Source organism: Orbicella faveolata, unplaced genomic scaffold, assembly GCF_042242905.1.
Source record: "Orbicella faveolata isolate gen_17 unplaced genomic scaffold, um_ofav_v1 contig_13, whole genome shotgun sequence".
Taxonomy (NCBI): Eukaryota; Metazoa; Cnidaria; class Anthozoa; order Scleractinia; family Merulinidae; genus Orbicella; species Orbicella faveolata.
This window is the reverse complement of record NW_028301540.1, coordinates 19,263,785-19,284,025: the sequence shown is the minus strand read 5'-3', so window position 1 is coordinate 19,284,025 and position 20,241 is coordinate 19,263,785. Positions and strand designations below refer to the sequence as shown.

At 37.2% G+C, this 20,241-nt stretch overlaps 3 protein-coding genes and 1 long non-coding RNA gene across 5 annotated transcripts in view; 2 read left to right on the top strand and 2 right to left on the bottom strand.

The window, feature by feature from the left end:
• Positions 1–18,825, top strand: part of LOC110050848 (adenylate cyclase type 5-like) — a 205,222-nt gene extending 186,397 nt beyond the window's left edge. The window contains exons 22-23 of the mRNA XM_089284950.1: positions 13,278–13,402; positions 14,753–18,825. Of these exons, the coding sequence (XP_089141076.1) occupies positions 13,278–13,402; positions 14,753–14,887 (260 nt within the window). The 3' untranslated portion in view covers positions 14,888–18,825. The remainder of the gene's footprint in view (positions 1–13,277; positions 13,403–14,752) is intronic.
• The window catches only part of LOC149115467 (uncharacterized), a 309,029-nt gene that overhangs the window by 251,191 nt on the left and 37,597 nt on the right, over positions 1–20,241 (top strand). The gene's annotated exons all lie outside the window — the stretch shown is intronic.
• Positions 81–2,632, bottom strand: LOC149115469 (uncharacterized). Its single transcript, XM_089283903.1, has 6 exons — positions 2,489–2,632; positions 1,814–2,000; positions 941–1,112; positions 523–671; positions 180–377; positions 81–85 (listed from the first exon to the last, which is right to left on the bottom strand). Exons 1-6 carry the CDS (start codon positions 2,630–2,632, stop codon positions 81–83), a joined length of 855 nt encoding a protein of 284 aa, XP_089140029.1.
• LOC149115468 (uncharacterized) lies at positions 4,151–4,529 on the bottom strand. Its single transcript, XR_016206058.1, has 2 exons — positions 4,333–4,529; positions 4,151–4,203 (listed from the first exon to the last, which is right to left on the bottom strand). It is a non-coding gene; the product is annotated as an uncharacterized LOC149115468 (long non-coding RNA).

Genomic DNA, 20,241 nt, shown 5'->3' with positions numbered 1-20,241 from the left:
ATAGCATCTTTGTCACTGGTAGACAAGGCATTTAAAATTCAACCCAATTTCCATGGCATTCAGTATAAAGCATTTCTTCATCAGACTAGAAAAGAACAGTGAAAGTGATATGTCAAAGAACATAACACACTGACCCTGACTAGGGTTGAATGGTACTTTTTGTATTTTATTGAAATTACCAGGTGTTGTTGGGGGCACATCTTTGACTGTCTTTCCTTTCCTTTCTGCCCTCTTAACAATGGCCTCCTCCCTTGATTGCCTTTCCAACATTGTATTCATCGGTGGGGGATTCATGTCACTCAATTCCTGCATGGCAACCCCAAGCTGGCCTTTTTCCTGAGATTCAATATATGTTTGGTAGATATCCTCCACATAATCTGCAATAATAATAGGACACACCTCTTATTTAGTGGACAAGGAAAAAAAAAATTCAGAAAATAATTCATACTTTTAGCAGAATTGTGGTGGTTCAGGTCATGTACAACACCTTTAGTTTAATCTACATGTAGATATATATTTTACCATAGTTGGGCTCCACTTTCACATCACGCACAGTGGCCTTGCCATTTTTAAATTTTGACCACACCACTTTCACTTGCTCTGTACCATCTGCATTTTTTTTCACTTCTCGCAACAGGTTGAGATTGGAATATAGAGCAGCAATTATGTGCCTTTCAAAAAAAGAGCAAACAAAAATTAGAATGTGCTGAGATTTCAGATAAAATGACTGCATTTAAAGCCTGGCATTTAACTATAGAAGAGAGTCAATTTCCTTCATCGCTGGCCAATCCTTGTCAGAAGGTGAGCATGCAATGTCTATAATACTGTTCTTGGTACATAAGTAATCCATTGCTATTAATCCAGACAATTTATTTGTCACTCCAATTACTCTAATTCAGTTTATTGTCTTTTTATGAAAAGGATTGATTGGACAACCAACCTGCAATACATTCCTATAAATGAGAAGGCTATCATTTTTGGTGCAAACTGGTTAAGTGTAGAGTAAAAGCCCTCCAAGCAGCTGGTTTGTGCCTCAGGCGAGGCCTGTTTGATCCCACTGACCAGGGAAGCATTGTTCAGGGCAGAGCACATTTTCTCATATACTGGGGAATCTATGACAACAAATAAGCAACTCTGTTAATATTTTGCACACATGCTTAATCACTTGCTTTGTTATCTCAAAGTGCACTTTCTTATCACTTCCATGGAGAGGGGTGATGGTGTTTGTGTAAGGGGAGGGTGGGGGGGGGGGGGGGGTAAGTGGATATTTCCATGAACTACATCATGTACATGTAATTCAACTATTACACTACCTTTTTCAAGCCAATTGTCCTGTCTTTTATTTCACCATGATTGCATCTGTTGAAAAGTGGATCATCTAAATTATCATGCTTGTTAATAACATGACTCAAGAAAGATTTAAATTTAGCATATATGACATTGTCATTTCCAGACAAAGTCGATGTAGCACTCCAGAAGAAATGGTTTTCACAGGGTCTGATCCAGTTGATCAAAGATGCACAGCCACTTTCCTTGCTAATACTGGTTAGAACCTTGTGGATCTCTAAGGATAAACATACACCATATTTGATAAGTTATTGTTCCATCCTACTGTATATTTAACCGCAAACAGTGTTAACTTGTAATGATCATTGTTACACAAAATTATTTTTTAACAAAATTGCCCTGTGCAGTTGTGTTCAGAATAATGAGCTCTTAACAGACAAGGCCTGCTACCAAAAAAAGACAAGCAGATATAAAGTAACTTTGGGAACTCTGAAGAATCCACGGCTAGAGATAATTAGATTCTTACTTTTCTTTATATGCCATAGGTCAAAGTAGTGCTTGATATTCTTCTGTTGCTCTCTCATGTATTTTCGGATGGATGCATGTCTATCGGTTAACAGGGTGCTGATCATCAGACCATATCCAAGGAGATATACCATGCAGTTCTTAAACGCAAGGAACTCCATAGCTGGGCTGCTTCCTGCAACATTCCTCTACAAGATAGAAGAATGTGTCTTAAAAGTGTTGTCTAAGGGAAACACACTAGATGGACCAGTAGATGTATGTTTTGCTGTTCAATTTTGTCTTTGGTTTAATTTTTCCATAATACATGTAGGTATAAATTTTTATTTCCTTTCATTTCCTTTAGAACATCATTATCTGAAACACTCAAACTGAAAAAGGACACTATAAATCAGGCTGATCAATTTGAAAAGATTTAAACCAAAGAAAATTTTAAACCACAACATATGAACAAACACTGTTAGCAGCATGCAACCTGATTATGATGTCTTCAGAGAAAAAAATGTCGGTACTTTATCTTTATTCCTCTTAATCTCTGACCTGTCCGAGATTTGGTGAGCAAGATTTTGTTTTGACATAACATTTAATTCTCTGTGTCATTGATTCGTTTTGGACCATGTCACTTGTCAGAATTTACCCCAACAGGGCTTCATCAACCATATCATGACCATGCCATTACCTGAACAAGAGAGAAGTGAATGATAGGGGGCAAAGTGCAACAAAATATGGTGTATGCAACGAATTTTGCACTATGCCCCATGCTGTCATACCTTCCATCTCCAGATATTACCACCTGACCTAATTCCTTCAATTTGACCATCATCTTGTCTTGGTAGGACTTCTAGTACAAATGAATGGTTGGAAACAGTTTCTCCTGTGGGGGAAAACCTGTATCAAACTTGTTGCCTAATTTAATCACATAAATCCTGATTAGCTTTCAGTAATGTAATAATCAATAGCAAAGAATCTCCCAGATGATCCTTTGGGTATTTCATTTCTGAAAGGCCTGCTATTTGAAATATTAAACAACTAGTACAAGATGATTTGCATTTGATTATTATAGTTGTACTATGTAAAGTTCATAACTTACATGTTGGTGCTTGAAGAATGTCTTTAGGGAAAAACAGGTTACTCCCATGTGCTGGAACATCTGTAAGACCTTTGATGCAGAACTGCCAGACAGCAATATTGACATGCACAACAGGAAATTACCAGCAGGAATCTTAGTGCCAGGCATATAATGGTTGACTTTTCCAAACTGTGTCCTTCCTGTTGCACCTCTCTTTGGTACAGGTGGAAGTGATCACTGCCATGGTACCAACTTGCTTTGTCTCAACAAGTGGATTATCAGCTTTGCAGGAGTGACAAAATTTAAACAGGAGCAGTAGCTGAGACAGGAAAACTAAGAATTTTGGCTGCATTCGCAGGTTGTTCTCTTTGATGAACACTCTGTGAAGGGATGGAATGGGGACAAAACAATTATTTATTAATTATTTTAGATGAATGAGATTAAATTTATACAAACATTTAAGAATAAAAATTAGCGATAAGAGTTTTGCACTTGCATGCCATGACATTATTTTCAAGTGAGAAGTTTTTTTTCCTTCTCACTTGAAAATGATGTCATGGCAACATTGAAATGTTGTGCAAGTGCAAAACTCTTGTCGCTTATTTTTATTCTTAAATATTTTAGATCAGCCTGTCATATAAAGTTAAAATGCATTGGACCAGCTGGGGTATTATCAAACAACATGTGGAGAACTTTCATATTTTTATAACAGAAAGAGTTTGGCCTCCTGGTCATAACACTCAGTACAAACACTTGGATAAATCATATGGAAGATTAGAAAACACTAGACTATATACAGATATGGTACACTATGTAAGCCCTCACTCAGGAACAATGCTCCATGTACACTTGCAAACTCATCTAAATCAACATGAAACTTCATCGCACTATCTAAGTGGCATGCATGTAACATAAACCAGCCAATTTTAATATCTCAAAATTCTAGTTTTGCCCCATGGTTTTGGGAGAACAAAACAAATTTATTATAATAATTCACCAATCAATCTCAATGTGACTTTTTGGGGTTATTTCCCCAAACCTGGCAGTATAATATTCATCCACGTACAGGTGTACATGTAGTCGGGATGTGATGTGTACTGAATGATATAGAAAGAAAGTAGATAAAATGCACTTGTCGCCTGAAAAATTAGTGTCTTCTTGCTCTGAAGCTGTGTCAGTTTCAGTGTCAGGTTCATATACACCGTCCGAAGAAAAGTCAGGCTCTTCTTCAGTTGTTTCATGCTGACTATCACTTCCTTTGTTTTCATCCTCTTCATCATCACAGGTTTCTTCAACAATGTTGGCAGGTGGATCAACTTCTTGACCTACATGTAAATAACAATGTTACAGAAAAGAATGACTTTAATACTTATTTTAGTTATTTTACCACAAAGACAAGTTCAAATTATTGGCATACTAGTTACAGTTGTAGGTTATAACGTAACAAACATTACCTGCTCTGTTTTCCTTAGAATATTTCTTCAATTTCTTCACTTCCAGCCTGCTGCTCCTCCATTTACTTTTGCTGTTATAAGCTGATTCTTCAGTTGTTGGTTTCTTTTGGCCAGTCTCTCACAATCAGAGCACTCTGACATTACAGGGGGTGGAACTGTTGATTGCTCTTCATTCTGTACATGTATAATAGACCATAATTTTTAAAAACTTCAAATTATTACTTTATCACAGTACTTTGCAAATGTATAAAAAAAGCTCATACATTTTCTGAGTGTGCAATGTCCAATAATTGAAATAAATTTTAATTGCCGTAATTTTTGATTAAAATTGGAGTCGGTTTGACTGCTCAAGCCCCGGGTTACAAGACTGACTGACAGTTTGGTTTGCCTGTGGCTGAATCACACCTTTTATGCACGCTTTCAAGAGAAAAATCCACTAGTTCAGGACGTTTACACGTCAAAATACCGTTAATAAAAGCTTCTTACCGCAGTAAAAATAGCTTAAATCAAGAAGTTCGAAACATTTGACAAAGATCTTACCGCCCGTTCAAGACGACGCTTTGCACTTTCAGTGACCACTGGCGTTTTTGTCACTGCTTCGGCATGGACTGATGGCACAGCAGTTATGCCAATTTCATTGCGTTTAAGCCTTGGCATGATTGGCTTGTTTGTTACTTCATCAATGAAGCTGAAGCGACAAATATAATCATCTTCAGTGAAGTGTCTCGAGGATATCGAGGAATTTCGTGTAGGCTCCCACTTCGCTCTCTTTTGTTTCACGAAATCAACCCACTTCTTTCAACGTTTCCTTGCTTCCGGGCGTTCGCCGTCGAGAAAAGGTATGGCGTGTAAAATTAAACCCTTCTGCACACTTGGGAAGGCAGAGCACCCACCAACAACACATCTACCTGGCATATTTCGCGTGTTACAGTAAGAAACTTACCATACAGTCTGCTATGCTCTCTAACTGAGATACCGGGTTGACGTCACAAGCTTTGTTAGTGCCCAGTCTCTCAATTGCTCCTTTTTGAATTCAGTATGGAGAAAATTTGCTTCAAATTGCCAATTTCGTCCTCCGATAAAAAGATGTCGGAATGCAGAATAAGTTTTATTTCTTCGGAAAAGTTCTTTGAAATACATACATTTTCAGAATTTAATATAACTGGGTAAGGGTGATAGGCACTTTAATGTTGTTTCTAGGTTGTGTATTAGTGTCTTGTTTACATTTTGTTTGCTTCTCTTTTGCGTAAATATTTAACCGCGCGGCCATGGGCCGAGCGCGGTTCATGGTTTACCCATGGGTTTTTTTTCGATTTGTAGGCGACCAGACCCAAGCTTCCACTCGGCCAAATTTTGAGTCACGCAACCTGTGATATTTACTCGCCAAAAGCTGTTGAAACATTAAATCTCATCTCCGATACTGACTTTCGCGGGAAAAAAATTAAAAACCCAGCACTCGTCAAAAATTATATTTTTTTAGCAGAAATTTCGCTTCGAACATATACATATTTATATTCGTTTGAATCATCGATGAAATGACCTTTTCTGCATATTTTTTCCTTCAGAGTCAACAAAAACCTCTGATTACAAAATCACGCCGAACCCACACGTTGCAAAAAAATCTCTTCAAAACCCTGATTTCGAAGCGATATATCACTTAAGCGTTAATAGCTACCACACATCGGCAGGCGGTAAATCTATTCCTTAACAATCCAGCCTTATCATGTTAAAATTTCAGCGAAATCGAACAAAACCAGAATTAATTAGAATTTTTTTGTGACCTCACCCCCCAGACTTGACCTAACAAAGGAAGCCACGGTTGCCCATAGCAACCGAAAAACACGAACATAACAAAGCCGACGTTTCGGCCAAAAAACTCCAGAATTATTGCCTGAGAGCTTAAACTTGAATGGGAACATCTTTTTCGAACTTTTTTCAACTGATTTAGACGAAAGACTGGCCTCAGCGGGCTACAAAAAAGACCAAGAGAAAAAACAGAACAAGACAGCAGAACAAACCGATAATATTTCATCGCGTGGCTTTCGGCACGAAAATGAAAATACAGCTTACTTCTGGATAAATTCAGCCTTGGAAGCCAGCAACCGGTCCCAAATTACTTTCTGTATCCTTACAAATGTCCTGATCTCCGAAAGATTTTGCCCCAATTTTGAGCAAATAAACATTTCGCCAGCGGCGACCGCCATTACGGTGGCTTGCATACTAAATTAGCTAACTTAACAAAATTCTCCCGAGGGGGGGATAGGACAAATTTGGTGAGAATCGAAAGTTACGGCAATTTTCTGTCACGTTTTCAATCTGTGGTCACTGGAGTAACCAAAATCGATACATCGGTTGGGATAGGGTTTTTTTTTATATGACTTGTGTGACTACTTTGCTAGCCCTTTACTTGTGGAAAACACCAATTAAATTTAATCATGACTTTTAAGAAACAAAGCTGTTGTTAATAGTGTTATTATTGTGTCGTTCATATCGTTCATGCCCATACATATCCCGAAGAAAGTTCTAGATTGAGACCATTACGTCATCGGAGATTTGTCAACGGCTATCACTGATGGTGCAATAATACAGTTTGTGTTGATCAAGTGATGTGATGTCTACAGTAAGAAAAGAATCATCAATGACTGCTTTGGAATGTGCACTACGTTCCGACGGTAGTGCTAAGCAAACAGTTAAATTTTAAAAGCGCGGTTATAAGATCTAACAGATCTTGTTATCTTTTGTTTCTGCCCTCTTTTGATGCCAATTTTTGTATCATACTGTAACTATAGATTGGTTTCTTCTACTTTTCCACCTGTCAGACTGTAGAAGAAACCAAACCTTTCCAAGTATTTATGGATTTAAGGCTAAAATTAAAACAGAAGCATACATTGCATGAAAGAGTAGTAAAATATAATTCAGCTTGGTCAATTGGAAAGCCGTATAGTAAGACAAGTGTAAGAAAAGGCTTTTTACATGAAATTTACCCTTTCACCAACCCTTTGACCTTTCATGTCATTTGGAAATCAATGCGTGGCAGCTCTTAATTTCACTTTCACTTGTCAGAATGCACGTTTCTTTGCTTTTCTTTGCTTTGCTAACTTATCCCCAGTTAGGCTCTTGAATTTGGAGGCATCTATTTGCAATATGGTGTAAACTTAAATGTGTGTTTTATTAATTTCAATTAGTCAATTCACCTTGCAGGAAGCGGGGACTGGGTGGGGTAGTTACCCGAGTGCATTATGCAAAGTGTGTCATACTTAAGTTGCTAATCTGAAAACATGACAAAAACTGTTATCCCAAATCTCATGCTATCTTTGTGGTGCTGTTACCTTAGGAACAAAAGCAATTTACTTGAAATGCATCCGCAGATTACAGTATTGTGCAAAAGTAACGCAAACGAATTTCAACGAAATTCCAGCTTTTCAGGACTTTTCGAAGAAAGTTCGCTTGAAATGATATTTCCATGAAATTTCCCTGCATTTTCATGACACCTATTGTTTTGATCCGCATGATTTTTCAAACACTAATTCGCTTTGTGTGATGATTCACCGCGAATTTTCGAGCAATAATTCGCTCCTGAAAAGTCGCTGCAATTTTGCGAACGATAATGCGCTCCCTCTGAAAATTTGATCTATTGTTTATCAATAGGCCAAGAGCGTTTTCAAAACACAGTTCGCTAAGTGAAATATACAAATGACCTTTCCAATCATTGCGTACGAAAGAAACCATTAATCTGCTGAAATAGCATCACAGCTCGACGAAATGTTAGCTATGAAACTCGCCTGGTTATTTCAGAAGGAATGCTAAATTGTTGACTTGATCCAAAACCCCAAAACACCACAGTTCCAATAAATAAATGCAATTGTACTTAATCACTATGTTATACACTTGCCAACATGCCATTTTCGCAGCATGTAGAACCACGCGATTTTTCTTGCACCAGACCCCTGTCTCCGTGCCAGTTTGCTGCCATAGCGACCGTTCTTGTTTATATAACTTAGACCTGAAATCATTCACTCATTCGCTTTACATTTAATATTTAAAGTTTCAAATTATACGAGAACTCGAATCAAGCTCCTTCACAAGCAAGATCTCCACCCAGCTGGAATATTCAGGTCATCAAAGAACAAAGGTTTACTAGTAAGCAGTAGTAAGCCAGGCTGGTGTCTCTCGAATCATCAAGAAACTAAAAATTACTGGCTCCATTGTGAATCTACCACACTTGGGAAGACCAACAAAGTTGTCTGTGGATGCAAAAGCATTTATAGATTTACAGATGCGAAAAAATGAGACTGTAAACCAACAGATTCAGAAGATGCTAGCAAATTGTGGGATTGCCGTGAGTTCGTCCACTGTCTGAAGATCTCGCCAACAGCAAGGCTTGACTCTGCTGCAGACCGCTTATTGTCAGTTGATCCGAGATCTCGCAATATTGGAAGGTCACACATCAGTTCTCTAGTTTTTCTGTGATATATGTAATATTCTCGTTATGCCGCAATATTTGAATTTTCATATTAAAAGTTAAAACTTGCAATAAATTTTGGAAACGGATCGTTGGTGCAATCATCCATATCTGTCTATCCCTGTAAGTTAGGGTCCCAATGATTTTTATTAAGGCGACAAAAATGGAGCGAAATAATTTTGAACTGTTCGAAGACTTAAAGCAACACCCAGTGACCTCAGTTCAGGGTTGTTCAAAAGGTGGATAACGTCATCCAGCCTTCGAACAACTTGGGCCAGGGGCCCGTTTCTCAAAGGTCTGAGAAGTTTTCGCACTCGGCTGGAAAGCCATAGCAAAGTCTCAAACCCTATGGTTACAGCACTGTTTTATTCGCATATGCTTGATATGAACAGAGGCTCTCTTCATACGAGAAGTTTCAGGCATATACACCTCTCAGTTTTTAGGTACAGATTATCTAAAAATGGCTTTGCAGGCCCAAAAAACTTTCCAGGGCTTCCAAGAAACTTTAATAAACAACTGCGAGGGAACTGGGATGGAGGTAATTCGGAATGGAAACAAACAACACTTGGATTCGTGAGCGCGCACGTGTGTTCAGATTGAAAAACTCTCACAAATTGTTTGTGACTGTTTACTTAAGCAGCGTAAGTACACAGAACTGGAGATGTTTTTGTTTTGTTTGTGGAACAAACTGAGCTCATTGTCTTCATAATGCAGTTCAGTGTATTCTAATTCTCTGCATATGAAACTGGGCCTGAGCTGAACATGAGCAAGCGAAGCTGCTTGAAAGCCTTTCGCAAACTTTAGGTGAGTAAGATTTTAGTAACATATTTCTCGTAGATACCAGTAAAATGTTATCCCCTTAACTGGTGATCGATGACTGCAAACGGGCACGTATTTACAAACAACTTATTGGCACGCATTTACAAATATATCACTTGTAAGTTACACAACAGTTTGTTCGTATCAGTTGCTGAAAGAAAATTGTGTGAACGCTGCTGAACTGCCGTTCAATGCGTTGCAAAATTTTGTGTACTGCCTAGCGAACTAACATCACGAATCTTCTTTAGCTTAACGAAACTTCAAAGTAAAATCGCCCTTTGTTCATGCGAATTATTGCTCGATACGCCGTGAAATTTCACTTGCACTTTCGTGTGAACTTTCGTCAAAAAGTCGTAGGAACAAAGAACGAAATTCGCGCATTTCGCTTGCGTTACTTTTGCACAATACTGTAGTTAGTGTCGGTGTCAACTATATGTTAGGTGAAAGATACATTTCATATGGGATCATACACACAAGTAGAGTGCTGTTCCTTGTAAGACACATGCGTTCTAGCATTGGTAGTGTGATAAACTCCATTCTTGAGTTAAGATCTGCTTTTTTGGGGATGGTACCACACTCTCGTTATGACCAGGAATAGCAGCTATATTTCAGGTTACGTCGTTTATCCCTTTCTTAGTGCAAAGAAAGCTACTGTGACTGTGTATCTTCTGGAAGCACCCCTAGCTTGATTCAAGAAATTTTGTCTGCTGTTTTATAACTATTGTGTGTTTGCCAGGGTTCAAATAAAGAATGGAATCATATTGCTTCTCCTTAACTAGTTTATTTCCTCTTCTATAAGGTGAGCAAAAAGTTCATATTCAGCCAAAGCTTTCCCAAGTTAGATACATGTAGAACTAGTAAATTTGTGACAGAAGAGACTTCGCAATTATTGATAGCATTGTGTATTAGTTTGATGTAAACAAGAATGCACTGTTCAGTGACTCAACGTGACTATTGGATAATTAGATTAGTTCTTGTTTATCAGTGAAATGAAAATTTGCGTTTTGAATGAAATGACATCGTTCCCTTTCGAATTTTCATAAGATTTTAAACTGTATTCCATTCATTTCCAACAGTGAGTAAAAAAAATGTACATCTATTCTTATATTTTCAAGGTAACAAGGGTATCATGGTTCATACCTTGGCAAGGAAAACAAAATTGTCAAGTTACAAACGCTTGCGTGGGAAGTAAAATTGTCACATATTCTACTTCTATGTATTATTGAATTTAAAATGAACAAAACTCAAAGTAAAACACTACGATAAAATTCAAAACTGTCTTGACAAACGGTAATTGTAAGTTATTATTGGGCCTTGAATGAAAATATGCACATGAAACATACACATTGCTAAGATTATGCCTTATCACATTTTTGTCCCCTCATATTCTGCAAAGAGGAAAAGGCCTAGTTGACTACCAAGAGAGAGAATGGCAGGAGTGGGGCTGTGTGACTACTGTATCAGAGCCATAATTTGCACTATCTGAGATTGTCTCACTAGTTGATTAAGCTGCCTGTGAAAGGCACATTGTAAAAATGCACTCGCCCATCAAAAAGTGCAGTTAAAGTACGAGAAACCACCAATACACTGCTGCCCTTCCTTCACCCCAATCTTTCCAACCTCTACCACCTCCCCACCAATTTACATTTCTGTCACATGCGACAAGGCTTGGTCCTTTCACCCTGCGTTTTTCTAAAACTGCTGTGGTTTCCTGTCAGGAAAAACTCACTAAGGTTAGGAATAATTCCTAACCATTAAGTACATTTGATTGTTGCATCCTTGTTAATACTGCTGTTTTCTAAAAGTGAATTTTAATGTGTAATTTGGCGATCAACTTCAGCTTATCGTAACCATCTAAATGCAAAGTGGGTCAAATTTTAAAAAATTATACTGCAGCTGTTCTTATTATATTGCAGGTAGATGCCTCTAAATTCAAAAGCCTAGCTTCTTCTACCTGGGGATATGCTAGCAAAGCAAACAAAAGCAAACATGTATTCCAACAAGTGAAAGTCAAATTAAGAGCTGCCATGTGTTGATTTCTGACTGACGTGGAAGGTCATATTACTCAAGTGACCTGTGTTTTGAAAATATTCTCACAGTTCGCCATTGTATTTACCCTATTTTTTTTTTGCCCAATGTGTAGTTGAAATGACTGATCTTCCCTGGAGTGTAGTCTTGTTGGGTCAAGCCATGTACCAGAGTGCTTCTTTGAGCCTTGAATTTCAGAGGTGGCGACACCCATTTACTTGTGTTTGTATGACCCTCGTAATTGAACTGTAAATTACGTGTAAAAAGCCTTTTCTTACACATGTCTTACTATACAGCTTTTCAATTGTCCAAGCTGAATTTTTTATGCTGTAAAACAATATCAGGGCTTTGCACAAATGTACTTTTCATTTAAAATTTCTGTGTACCAATGTACGAAAATTGCCTTCAAAAACGCCCTATTTTAAGGTTTTTTCAAAGTGCAAAAACTAGCAATCTTCAGGCGCTTCTAACCCAAAGTGAAAATGGACTTCTTGGCAATATTTTTATACCTTTGTGTTGTAATTCTGATACCAAACATACATGTAAAAGATAATTTGAATAGACTGAGCTGTCTTTTTTGAGAATGATGTGAATATGCCCAAGTTTTTGGCTGAATTTAATGGTGGCCGCAGCGCAGAAATCGCAGTTCTACTTTTTGTTGGATTTCTCAAAATCAAAAACACTCTGGCGAGTTTTAGTCCTATTTTCGAAAATACCAAAGGGTTTCTCTTGGCAAATATGAAGAAATCTGTGATTTCAGTTTTGGAGGTCAATTCTCGATATTTAGAGTACCCTCATGTTAGGTTTCTGTTAATGGAAGAGGATTTTAAAGCTTAAGTGTGACCCGACTTCTGATGGGGTAAGAAAAGAGCATTGTTACTTGATGTGAAGTCTCCTGATATTTCACAGTCATAGGGATTTGATTTGTTTACAAGAATGTATCTTTCTGTAGGGACTTCTCTTATTATAAGTTCATCAATTATGGAACAAGTAAATCCATGAAGCAGAGTTAAAGTAGAGAGAATAACCTTTCAAGTTCAAATAAATTTCAACATTCTTTGAATTAAAATCATCTTCTCTTTGATACTGCAATATATTATACTGTAGTCTGTGTGAAAGAATGATAGCAGGTGGAAAATGTTGCAAAGTGGGCCTATTTGTGTTGAAACCAGTAGATCCACTTTATCCAGAAATCTCCACTATACCTTTTGTTCACTGAAAGCAATGAATGAGATATATAACATTGCATGGCCAAAGCTTCTAGAAACAGCATGGTCTTCAATAAGGTGTGCTTCCAAAACAAGACTATTTAGTGCCCCAACATTTTTGTATTTCTGACTTGGGTTGGTTGTTATCTAACTGTGGCAAAAGTTTAAAATAAGATAAATCACAACATATAAAATTTTAAATAGCTAAGAAAACACAGATATAGTGTTTAAAGAAGCTGTGGCCATGTAAAAATAGGGCACACTTACAGCATTAATGCTACAGGAAGACTTGTATGGCAAACAGTGCACTTAAAATCACTATGCCTTAAGTGACGGAGTAATGGATGGCTTCATTTGCAGGCTATGTAAATTTACTGCAGAATGTACATAAGGTGTGACAGGAACTTACTGAGTGTCTATCTTTTCAGGATTAAATTTTGGTCCTGTAGTCGCTGGAGTCATTGGTGCCCACAAACCTCAGTATGATATCTGGGGTGATACAGTTAATGTCGCCAGCCGTATGTACAGCACTGGAAAGGCCAAGCACATACAGGTCTGGCACTTGTGGATTTATTTTGTTTTACACTTACAGTGACCTGAGGAATATCTAATCTAATGTAGAGATTTAGGCCAGCCTAAAAGCGTAGCTCCTGGGCTGGGTTGTTCAGAGCCCGATTAAGCTAACCCAGGAAAAGGTAGAATTTTGATTTGAGTTTTGTAACTTTGCCGTGAGGTTTTCTGTATATTGTTTGGCCTTCTGTTTTGAGTTTTAATAATCAATACACAAAACAAAGCAGCAAAAAAAAAAATGTATGGAAGAAAAAGTTATAATTCGGTTAACTTTTAATAATAATAATAATAATAAAAACAATCTCTAAAGAGGAAGCGCCGTCACGTAAATACTTGGTTTTCAGGGAGGTCCTCTATAAAATAAAAAGTATTAAAATCTAAAATAAGAAATACAGTAATCCTGGGTTAGCGTTAAGAAATTTAGTAATCCTGGGTTAGCGTTAACTGGCTTCCGAAAAATCCTGCCCTGTTTTCAACAAGTTAACTTGACATGAGCCCGCAATCCAATCGCACTTGGTCAGCGTCAACTTCAAAAAAACATGCAACCTCTATGAGCTGTAAACTTGAGTCCGCAATATGGTCACATGATACTGGTCAGCGGATACCTTGTTTTGACAGGTGTCAATTGATCATAACATGGATGTCCAATATCAAAGAAGTACACGGTAAACCAAGGTGCATGTCTCTGTCAACCTATTATTTGGAGTATGGCTGCCATGTTGTGCGACTCCGTCGTCGTCGTTGTTGTCGTCGTCGTCGCTGTGTGCGTATGTGCCCACGAGTAATACTGCTAGCCATGATAACCACGAGAAAATCAACTCATGGGTTTCCTTTTCTTTCCTATATGAGTGTGGGGCTCCGCTTGGCGGGCCCTTTGGGCCGCCAGAGCTCTGCTATAATGAGCTTCACTGATGAAGAGCACTAATATGGTGCAGTTGATGACCTCCAGCACAGACAAACTAATCACTCCATTTGCCATTGCTGTAAACAAAGATAAATTTTACATGTTTGGTCAAATGGAGTTAAAAAGTACTTCTCTTTGTTATTTATCTGTTTCTAAGGCAAGATGAAGGACCAGCTCAATGGTTAAAGTAGACCTGAAGTCTATGTCTTGGAACAGGGTTTAAATCATATACAAGTGGTTTGAAATGAACCAGCAAAACATCAAGGGCTTCTTAAGCCTGTTTAAATATTTTACCCCTAAAAGAAAAGGGATTGTTGTTATTGCTATTGAGATTTACTTGCTTTAAGGACAATTTAGGGTACACTCTACATGAGCATGCAAGTTTAGACAGTTGCCCACATACACTTCTCATTCATTTGAATCTTATAGGTGACACAAAGTGTCTATAACATTCTGTCTACACGTGGATACACCTTTGAATGCCGTGGCTTAGTAGCAGTGAAAGGAAAAGGCAAGATGGTCACTTATTGGATGACTGGTAAAGAAGGTGATCAGTCAAATTAATGCTCTCCCTTGTCAGTACATTCCTCTTGAGTGGTTTGCTTGTAATGGAATATTTATTATCACACTTTCAGTATAACTTTTACCGCAGATTATTTTTTGTATCATACTAGTGAAGCCCTACTGTCAATTATTTGAAAGGAAACAATTTATCCTCTCTAAAAGGTTCAGCCAGTATTTAAAATGTCAAGATTCACACACCTGTAAATCTTGACTTGTATTTTATTGTTAGTAATTTCAAATAGTGTAAGCTTACTTCAAGTATACAAATTTCATGTTATACCATCACATTGTTTTCAGCATGCTAAGAAAACAAGAGACATTTTATCAGGGCTTTGTGCGATGTCCTAACTATTTCCAAATTATAAGATTTCTTGACTTCTAGAAATGTTCCAAATGTGGAATAATTATTTGGCCAAAGATGACCCTTCGGATTTTTTTCCTCCAAAAAATCACAGGATTTGTTAGGTAGTGAGGAAGTACGACTTAAATACAGACTTTGTCCTTAGATAATTTTCTTTTGTGAAGTTGACCTATTTCTCAAAAGTGCTAAATTCGAAGTTTACAAAGTAAAGTTTGTAAGGCAGGTGTTGGTGCCTGTGTATGTGATATAAAAGTTGAAACCCACAGGCATCATTGTATGTTTAAAGTAAATAAACTCCTGAGACTGCAAGATTGTCCAAAAAAAATTAACGAACAATTGGCTGACAAGTGAAGATTCTGGGGCAACTGTGAAATTTGAAGGATACTCTTTTCACCAGAGGGCATTATCTTTTGATACCCCAGGTTTATTTATTTTATTACCCCCTAATCTGTTTTTATCTTTTTTCTGTATCATCACGATTGCAAAAAGAGAAAAGCCAGCCGTAATAGTTTTGGTGTAATGAGGGGATAAACAGGTTTACTGGCTGACTTAATTATTTAAACCCTCTGATCTAATTAACAAGTTTGACCAAAAACAATGTGACAATAAAAGGTTGATTTTTGCCAGTCACTGGGACTTACATTGAACTGTTGTCATGCACATTTCTGTCTCTGTCAAGAAGTTTTTCTAAACATCTTTAATTTTCTTATCACGTGCATCAGTTAACAATGATTATTTTGACATAATTTCCTTCTGTTGTAACCACTCTTCCCTCAAAATGATCTGCACTCAGTAGGTTAAGAGGCTTGACACAGCAGCTGCAGGCACAATAAGACTGCTTTGTTTAGGAAAGCACCATTTTCTCTACCATTTCCTGTGTAAACTGAGAAGTGTTAAGAGATTATGGAATTTTAAAATAGTTGCATTTGTTATGGTTACATCAAGTAGTTAAAGGGCCAGAGCATTATGCAAGACTTGCATGATTATACTGCATTGGTAGATAAAAATTGTAGACTAGGAATGCGTGGTGTTCATTAACGTGCTACTATGATGAAATTTGAATCTGTCCTATCTCAGCCATTTTAAAACAGTAGTCTGTACCAGAAGAAAAATGCTTCTTACCATTTTTAAATATCTCTTCTCTTTCCAGAGATATTTATGATGATTTCCGCAGAACATTTGAGCAATAATGGCAAGAATTAAGTTACCAAAAAAACCTCACGGCATGGTAATATTTTAAATACAGCTAAGAATGAACTTAGCTGACCTTGCGAGAGAACATAGAACATGAAGTTATCCATATTTTTTCAATTAAAACACGTTTCGCATTAGTTTAAAAACAGTAACACACGCTTTAAGCATTCTTACGAGGTTTGATATTAACGTTCTCGAGAATGCTTGAGAATTTAATTGTGGGGTCACTTAGAGAAATGAACTAAAGTGAGTTGTTTTAAATAGTATTCCAAAAGTTACTGTGCTGTGAGTGGATTTTTAGTAAATAATTTTTGCACTTATTGCGCGAACTTTGAGTGGAATCCGTCTTAAATTTTAAAATATGCAAATTAGCCAAGTGATGGCATCATAGAATCAACCAAAATTTTCATCAGAAATGAAGAAACAGATATCTCAGACAAATTGTATCAGAAATGTTTGAATCTTTATAGTAAGACTCTTCAAGGTGTGTTCTATGATATGCACTTAAACAATTTTGTTACCATGGAAACATACTTGGTTCAAGAACTCTCCAGTGTTAAAGGTTTTTCTATGATCCATCTTTTGCATCCCTGTTTGTTATTTGCCAGTCATGCCTCATCTGCAACCATATAAATATGTTGGGTTGAGTTCTTGGCCTGGTTCAATTTTTTATCAGCTAAAAATCACTAACATGTTGAAAAAACAATTCAAGGGGACTGGAAATTAGTAACCTAGCATGGGAACTGAATTTCTCGTAGCCATCTGTTACCTGTAGAACTATTAGTCTGCCAAGTTTTAATGGTCTCTGCAGCAAATTGACCTAGATGACTCTATTTATATACTTGATATAAAATTGGATTGGTATGGGGCATCATTAATACTCTAACTTGCATATTTTACAAATTTTTCAAACTTTAATATCTCGGGAACTAACAAAGATATTTGAAAACAGAAAAAATCCAATATTTAAACTTTCATGGAATTCTCTTTGATACCAGTAAAATAACAAGGGGTAGAAGATTAATCATTGTACCACTTCAAAGAAATTCCTTGTTTTGTGCACAGCTTAAATATTTTCAGTTAGTTTGTTATTTAATTTATTTTCATAGGTCACTCAAATGTAAAAATGCAATTACAGACGAACCTCTCCAATATGGACACCAAAGGGATTGAAAAAGTGTCCATGTCAGAGAAGTGTCTGATTTCTAGAGGTCACAGACGTGACATCATTGTTAAGGCTCCAGTGTTAGTATCAAGTGTTTTTAAGTCAACCCTGACCCAAGCATTCTTTGAGGTGCATCTAAATATTTTATTAGACATTTAACAGACCATTTCATGTTACTCACGACTAAAAGAAAAAATGGAGATAGCAATGTACTTTTATTGATGTAAAGTGTGAATATGCATTATAGAACAATTGATCAGTTTGATCTGAAACCACAAACAGTAAACTGTGACAAATATCACTGCTTTGTCCAATGTAGAGAGGGTACATTTATATGAATTTGCTCTCTGGGGCTGAGATTTAGTGCCCATGGCCATTTTGTCAGGACCGAGAGAACTGTCTGCAACAGAGAGGTGTCCATAAGGAGTGGTTTGACTGTATTGACAACATGTTCAATTGTTTGAAGCACTGAGTGATATCAGATGTTTAGTAACCTGCAGGTCAACTGAATGAAGAAAAGCAAAATTTAATATATCAAAAGAGTTTCTGATTTGAATAAATGCTATGCCTATTCAGTCAGCCAAGGTAGCTGCTCTCTTTGAATGATATTTAAGATTATGGATTTTGTTCCACCTTAGCTGTTGACATAGTGTAAAAACCACTTTAGACTGTAGCACTGCCTCTTCTCCTGCATGGAAGGCCTCGTGAACAAGAACTAACCAGAGATGTGGGACAGGAGGGAGTGCTTCTAGGTTAGTCAAAAATGTAAAATAAAAATGATACATGTACAAATTTTAACATAATTGTATTTAGATGGCATGTCAAAAGGCATATGCTGATACTGGTTTCATTGAATTTTAGCTTGTGATTTTGACTATAATATTTAGCTTCATACAGAAAGGAATCACACTATTCTCATGTAAAATTATGTAGAAATCTTATGAGTATTAATATATTGACAGGAGAGTTACACCTTTGTAAATACGTCGTGAATTAAATGTTAGGCATTTATTTTACGTGTCACTGTATGCATTATATAAATCCTGGAGTTGACTTAAGCTTACTTCTTCATTGATCTAGATGATTGAAGGTGTGAAACTGTTTAAAGGTGTCCAGGATTCGTACTTGAATGTATTGAGTATTGTGTTTTTCAATTATATATAGCAGTGGCCCTGAAAAAGTCATTTTGATTAGTTAAAATAAATAAAATAAACTGCATGACTTTGTGGACCAGATTTTGTTCCAACTGATCTCTGAAAATAGTTTGAAAATTTGTTTTCATTGTTTTCCAAATTCTTTCTTTGTCTGTTGGAATTGTTTAAAGTGACTACTCCTCAAGAGTACTGTAGCACTTGCATCCTTACTGTGATGATTTGATTAGTGCCCTCTTTCCAAGGCAATCTGAGCAGCCAGATACCTACATTTGCAACATGTGCAGCCGCAACATCCACACATCCTTGTGTTTTCTAGGGTCACAAGGTGATTTTGCTGTCAAACATTGGAAAAACAACTCGAGCGGTCTAGAGATAGACCTTCTGGTTACCATAGCCCAAATGCCCCACACCTGGGCTACAGCCGAGGTCATTATTAAACTAGGTTCATGTGACAAACATCCTGCTACGAGTGGAATGTCGATTTTTAGACTGGCAAATATATAAAATTGATTCATTACAGTATTTCCAGGAGTGATCGAGTGGCAAATCCTAAACCCATCTTGTTGGTTTCACAATTCTCCACCAAACAAAGATCAACCTAAAGATCCAAGAAGTCATCATTGTCCGAGACGTACGTTACCGCAAAGAAAGTACCGCTTAGTCCATCGTGCGAGACGCAAAAGAAAACCGCGAAAAATAATGGCTGCGCGAACTCCTATAGGCGACAGGAACGCGAAAGGAGGGACTACGGCCTAATAGTCTGGGAGCAAATGTCGTAAAAACTAAGTCCCGTGGAAATTTCGTGCTGAAAGTAAGTCACCGGTCTGAAAGTGCTCATTAGGGTCTAGTAAACATGAAACGTTTTGGTGGCAACTCTGCAACTTGCTGGGACGGGTTTTAATTGAGGAGGGTTGAAAATCGGACGTACATCAGCCCACATGAAAACGAGACTGGTACATTAAATTCTTTACAGCCTCATCAATTACCATCGGTTAACCACCAAACCTGGCAGATATTCGTAAGTTGATTATTTGGTGACAACTGATTATAAAGTGGTCACGTGATTTTCTAGCATGAAAATGAGGCTGGAGTAAAATAATACTATGTTTAATGTTTGCAAAAGCTTGTCAAACTTACTCAAAATTGGCAGAAATACGCAATTTGATCATTTAGTGACAGCTGCTGATTATGAGGTGGTCACGTGACCTAGCATGAAAGCGAAGCTGGACCAGAAAAACGCATATAACTATTTTTAAATGTTCACAATAGTTTGGCAAACTCTCAATATTAATCCCTCGATGATACGGTTGCACTGATAATATTCTCATTTGTCACGTGGTCAAATTTCCTGCACAGAAACGAGGCTCCAAGCAACCATTCATTTTATGATAAATTTACACCGGTAGCAGCCTACATAATTAAAAAAAAAGACAAAAAAACAACAACTTAAAAACAGTTCGTATAGTGTGATCGTCCGGGT

What these genes read in the sequence shown, in the direction of transcription:
- LOC149115469 (XM_089283903.1), bottom strand. Translation starts at nt 2,632, where the DNA reads ATGATGGTCAAATTGAAGGAATTAGGTCAGGTGGTAATATCTGGAGAT. An exon ending in CCTATGGCATATAAAGAAAA is followed by an intron (nt 1,113 to 1,813) that starts GTAAGAATCTAA and finishes TTGTTGTCATAG; the next exon opens with ATTCCCCAGTATATGAGAAA. An exon ending in TTTATAGGAATGTATTGCAG is followed by an intron (nt 672 to 940) that starts GTTGGTTGTCCA and finishes TTTTTTTGAAAG; the next exon opens with GCACATAATTGCTGCTCTAT.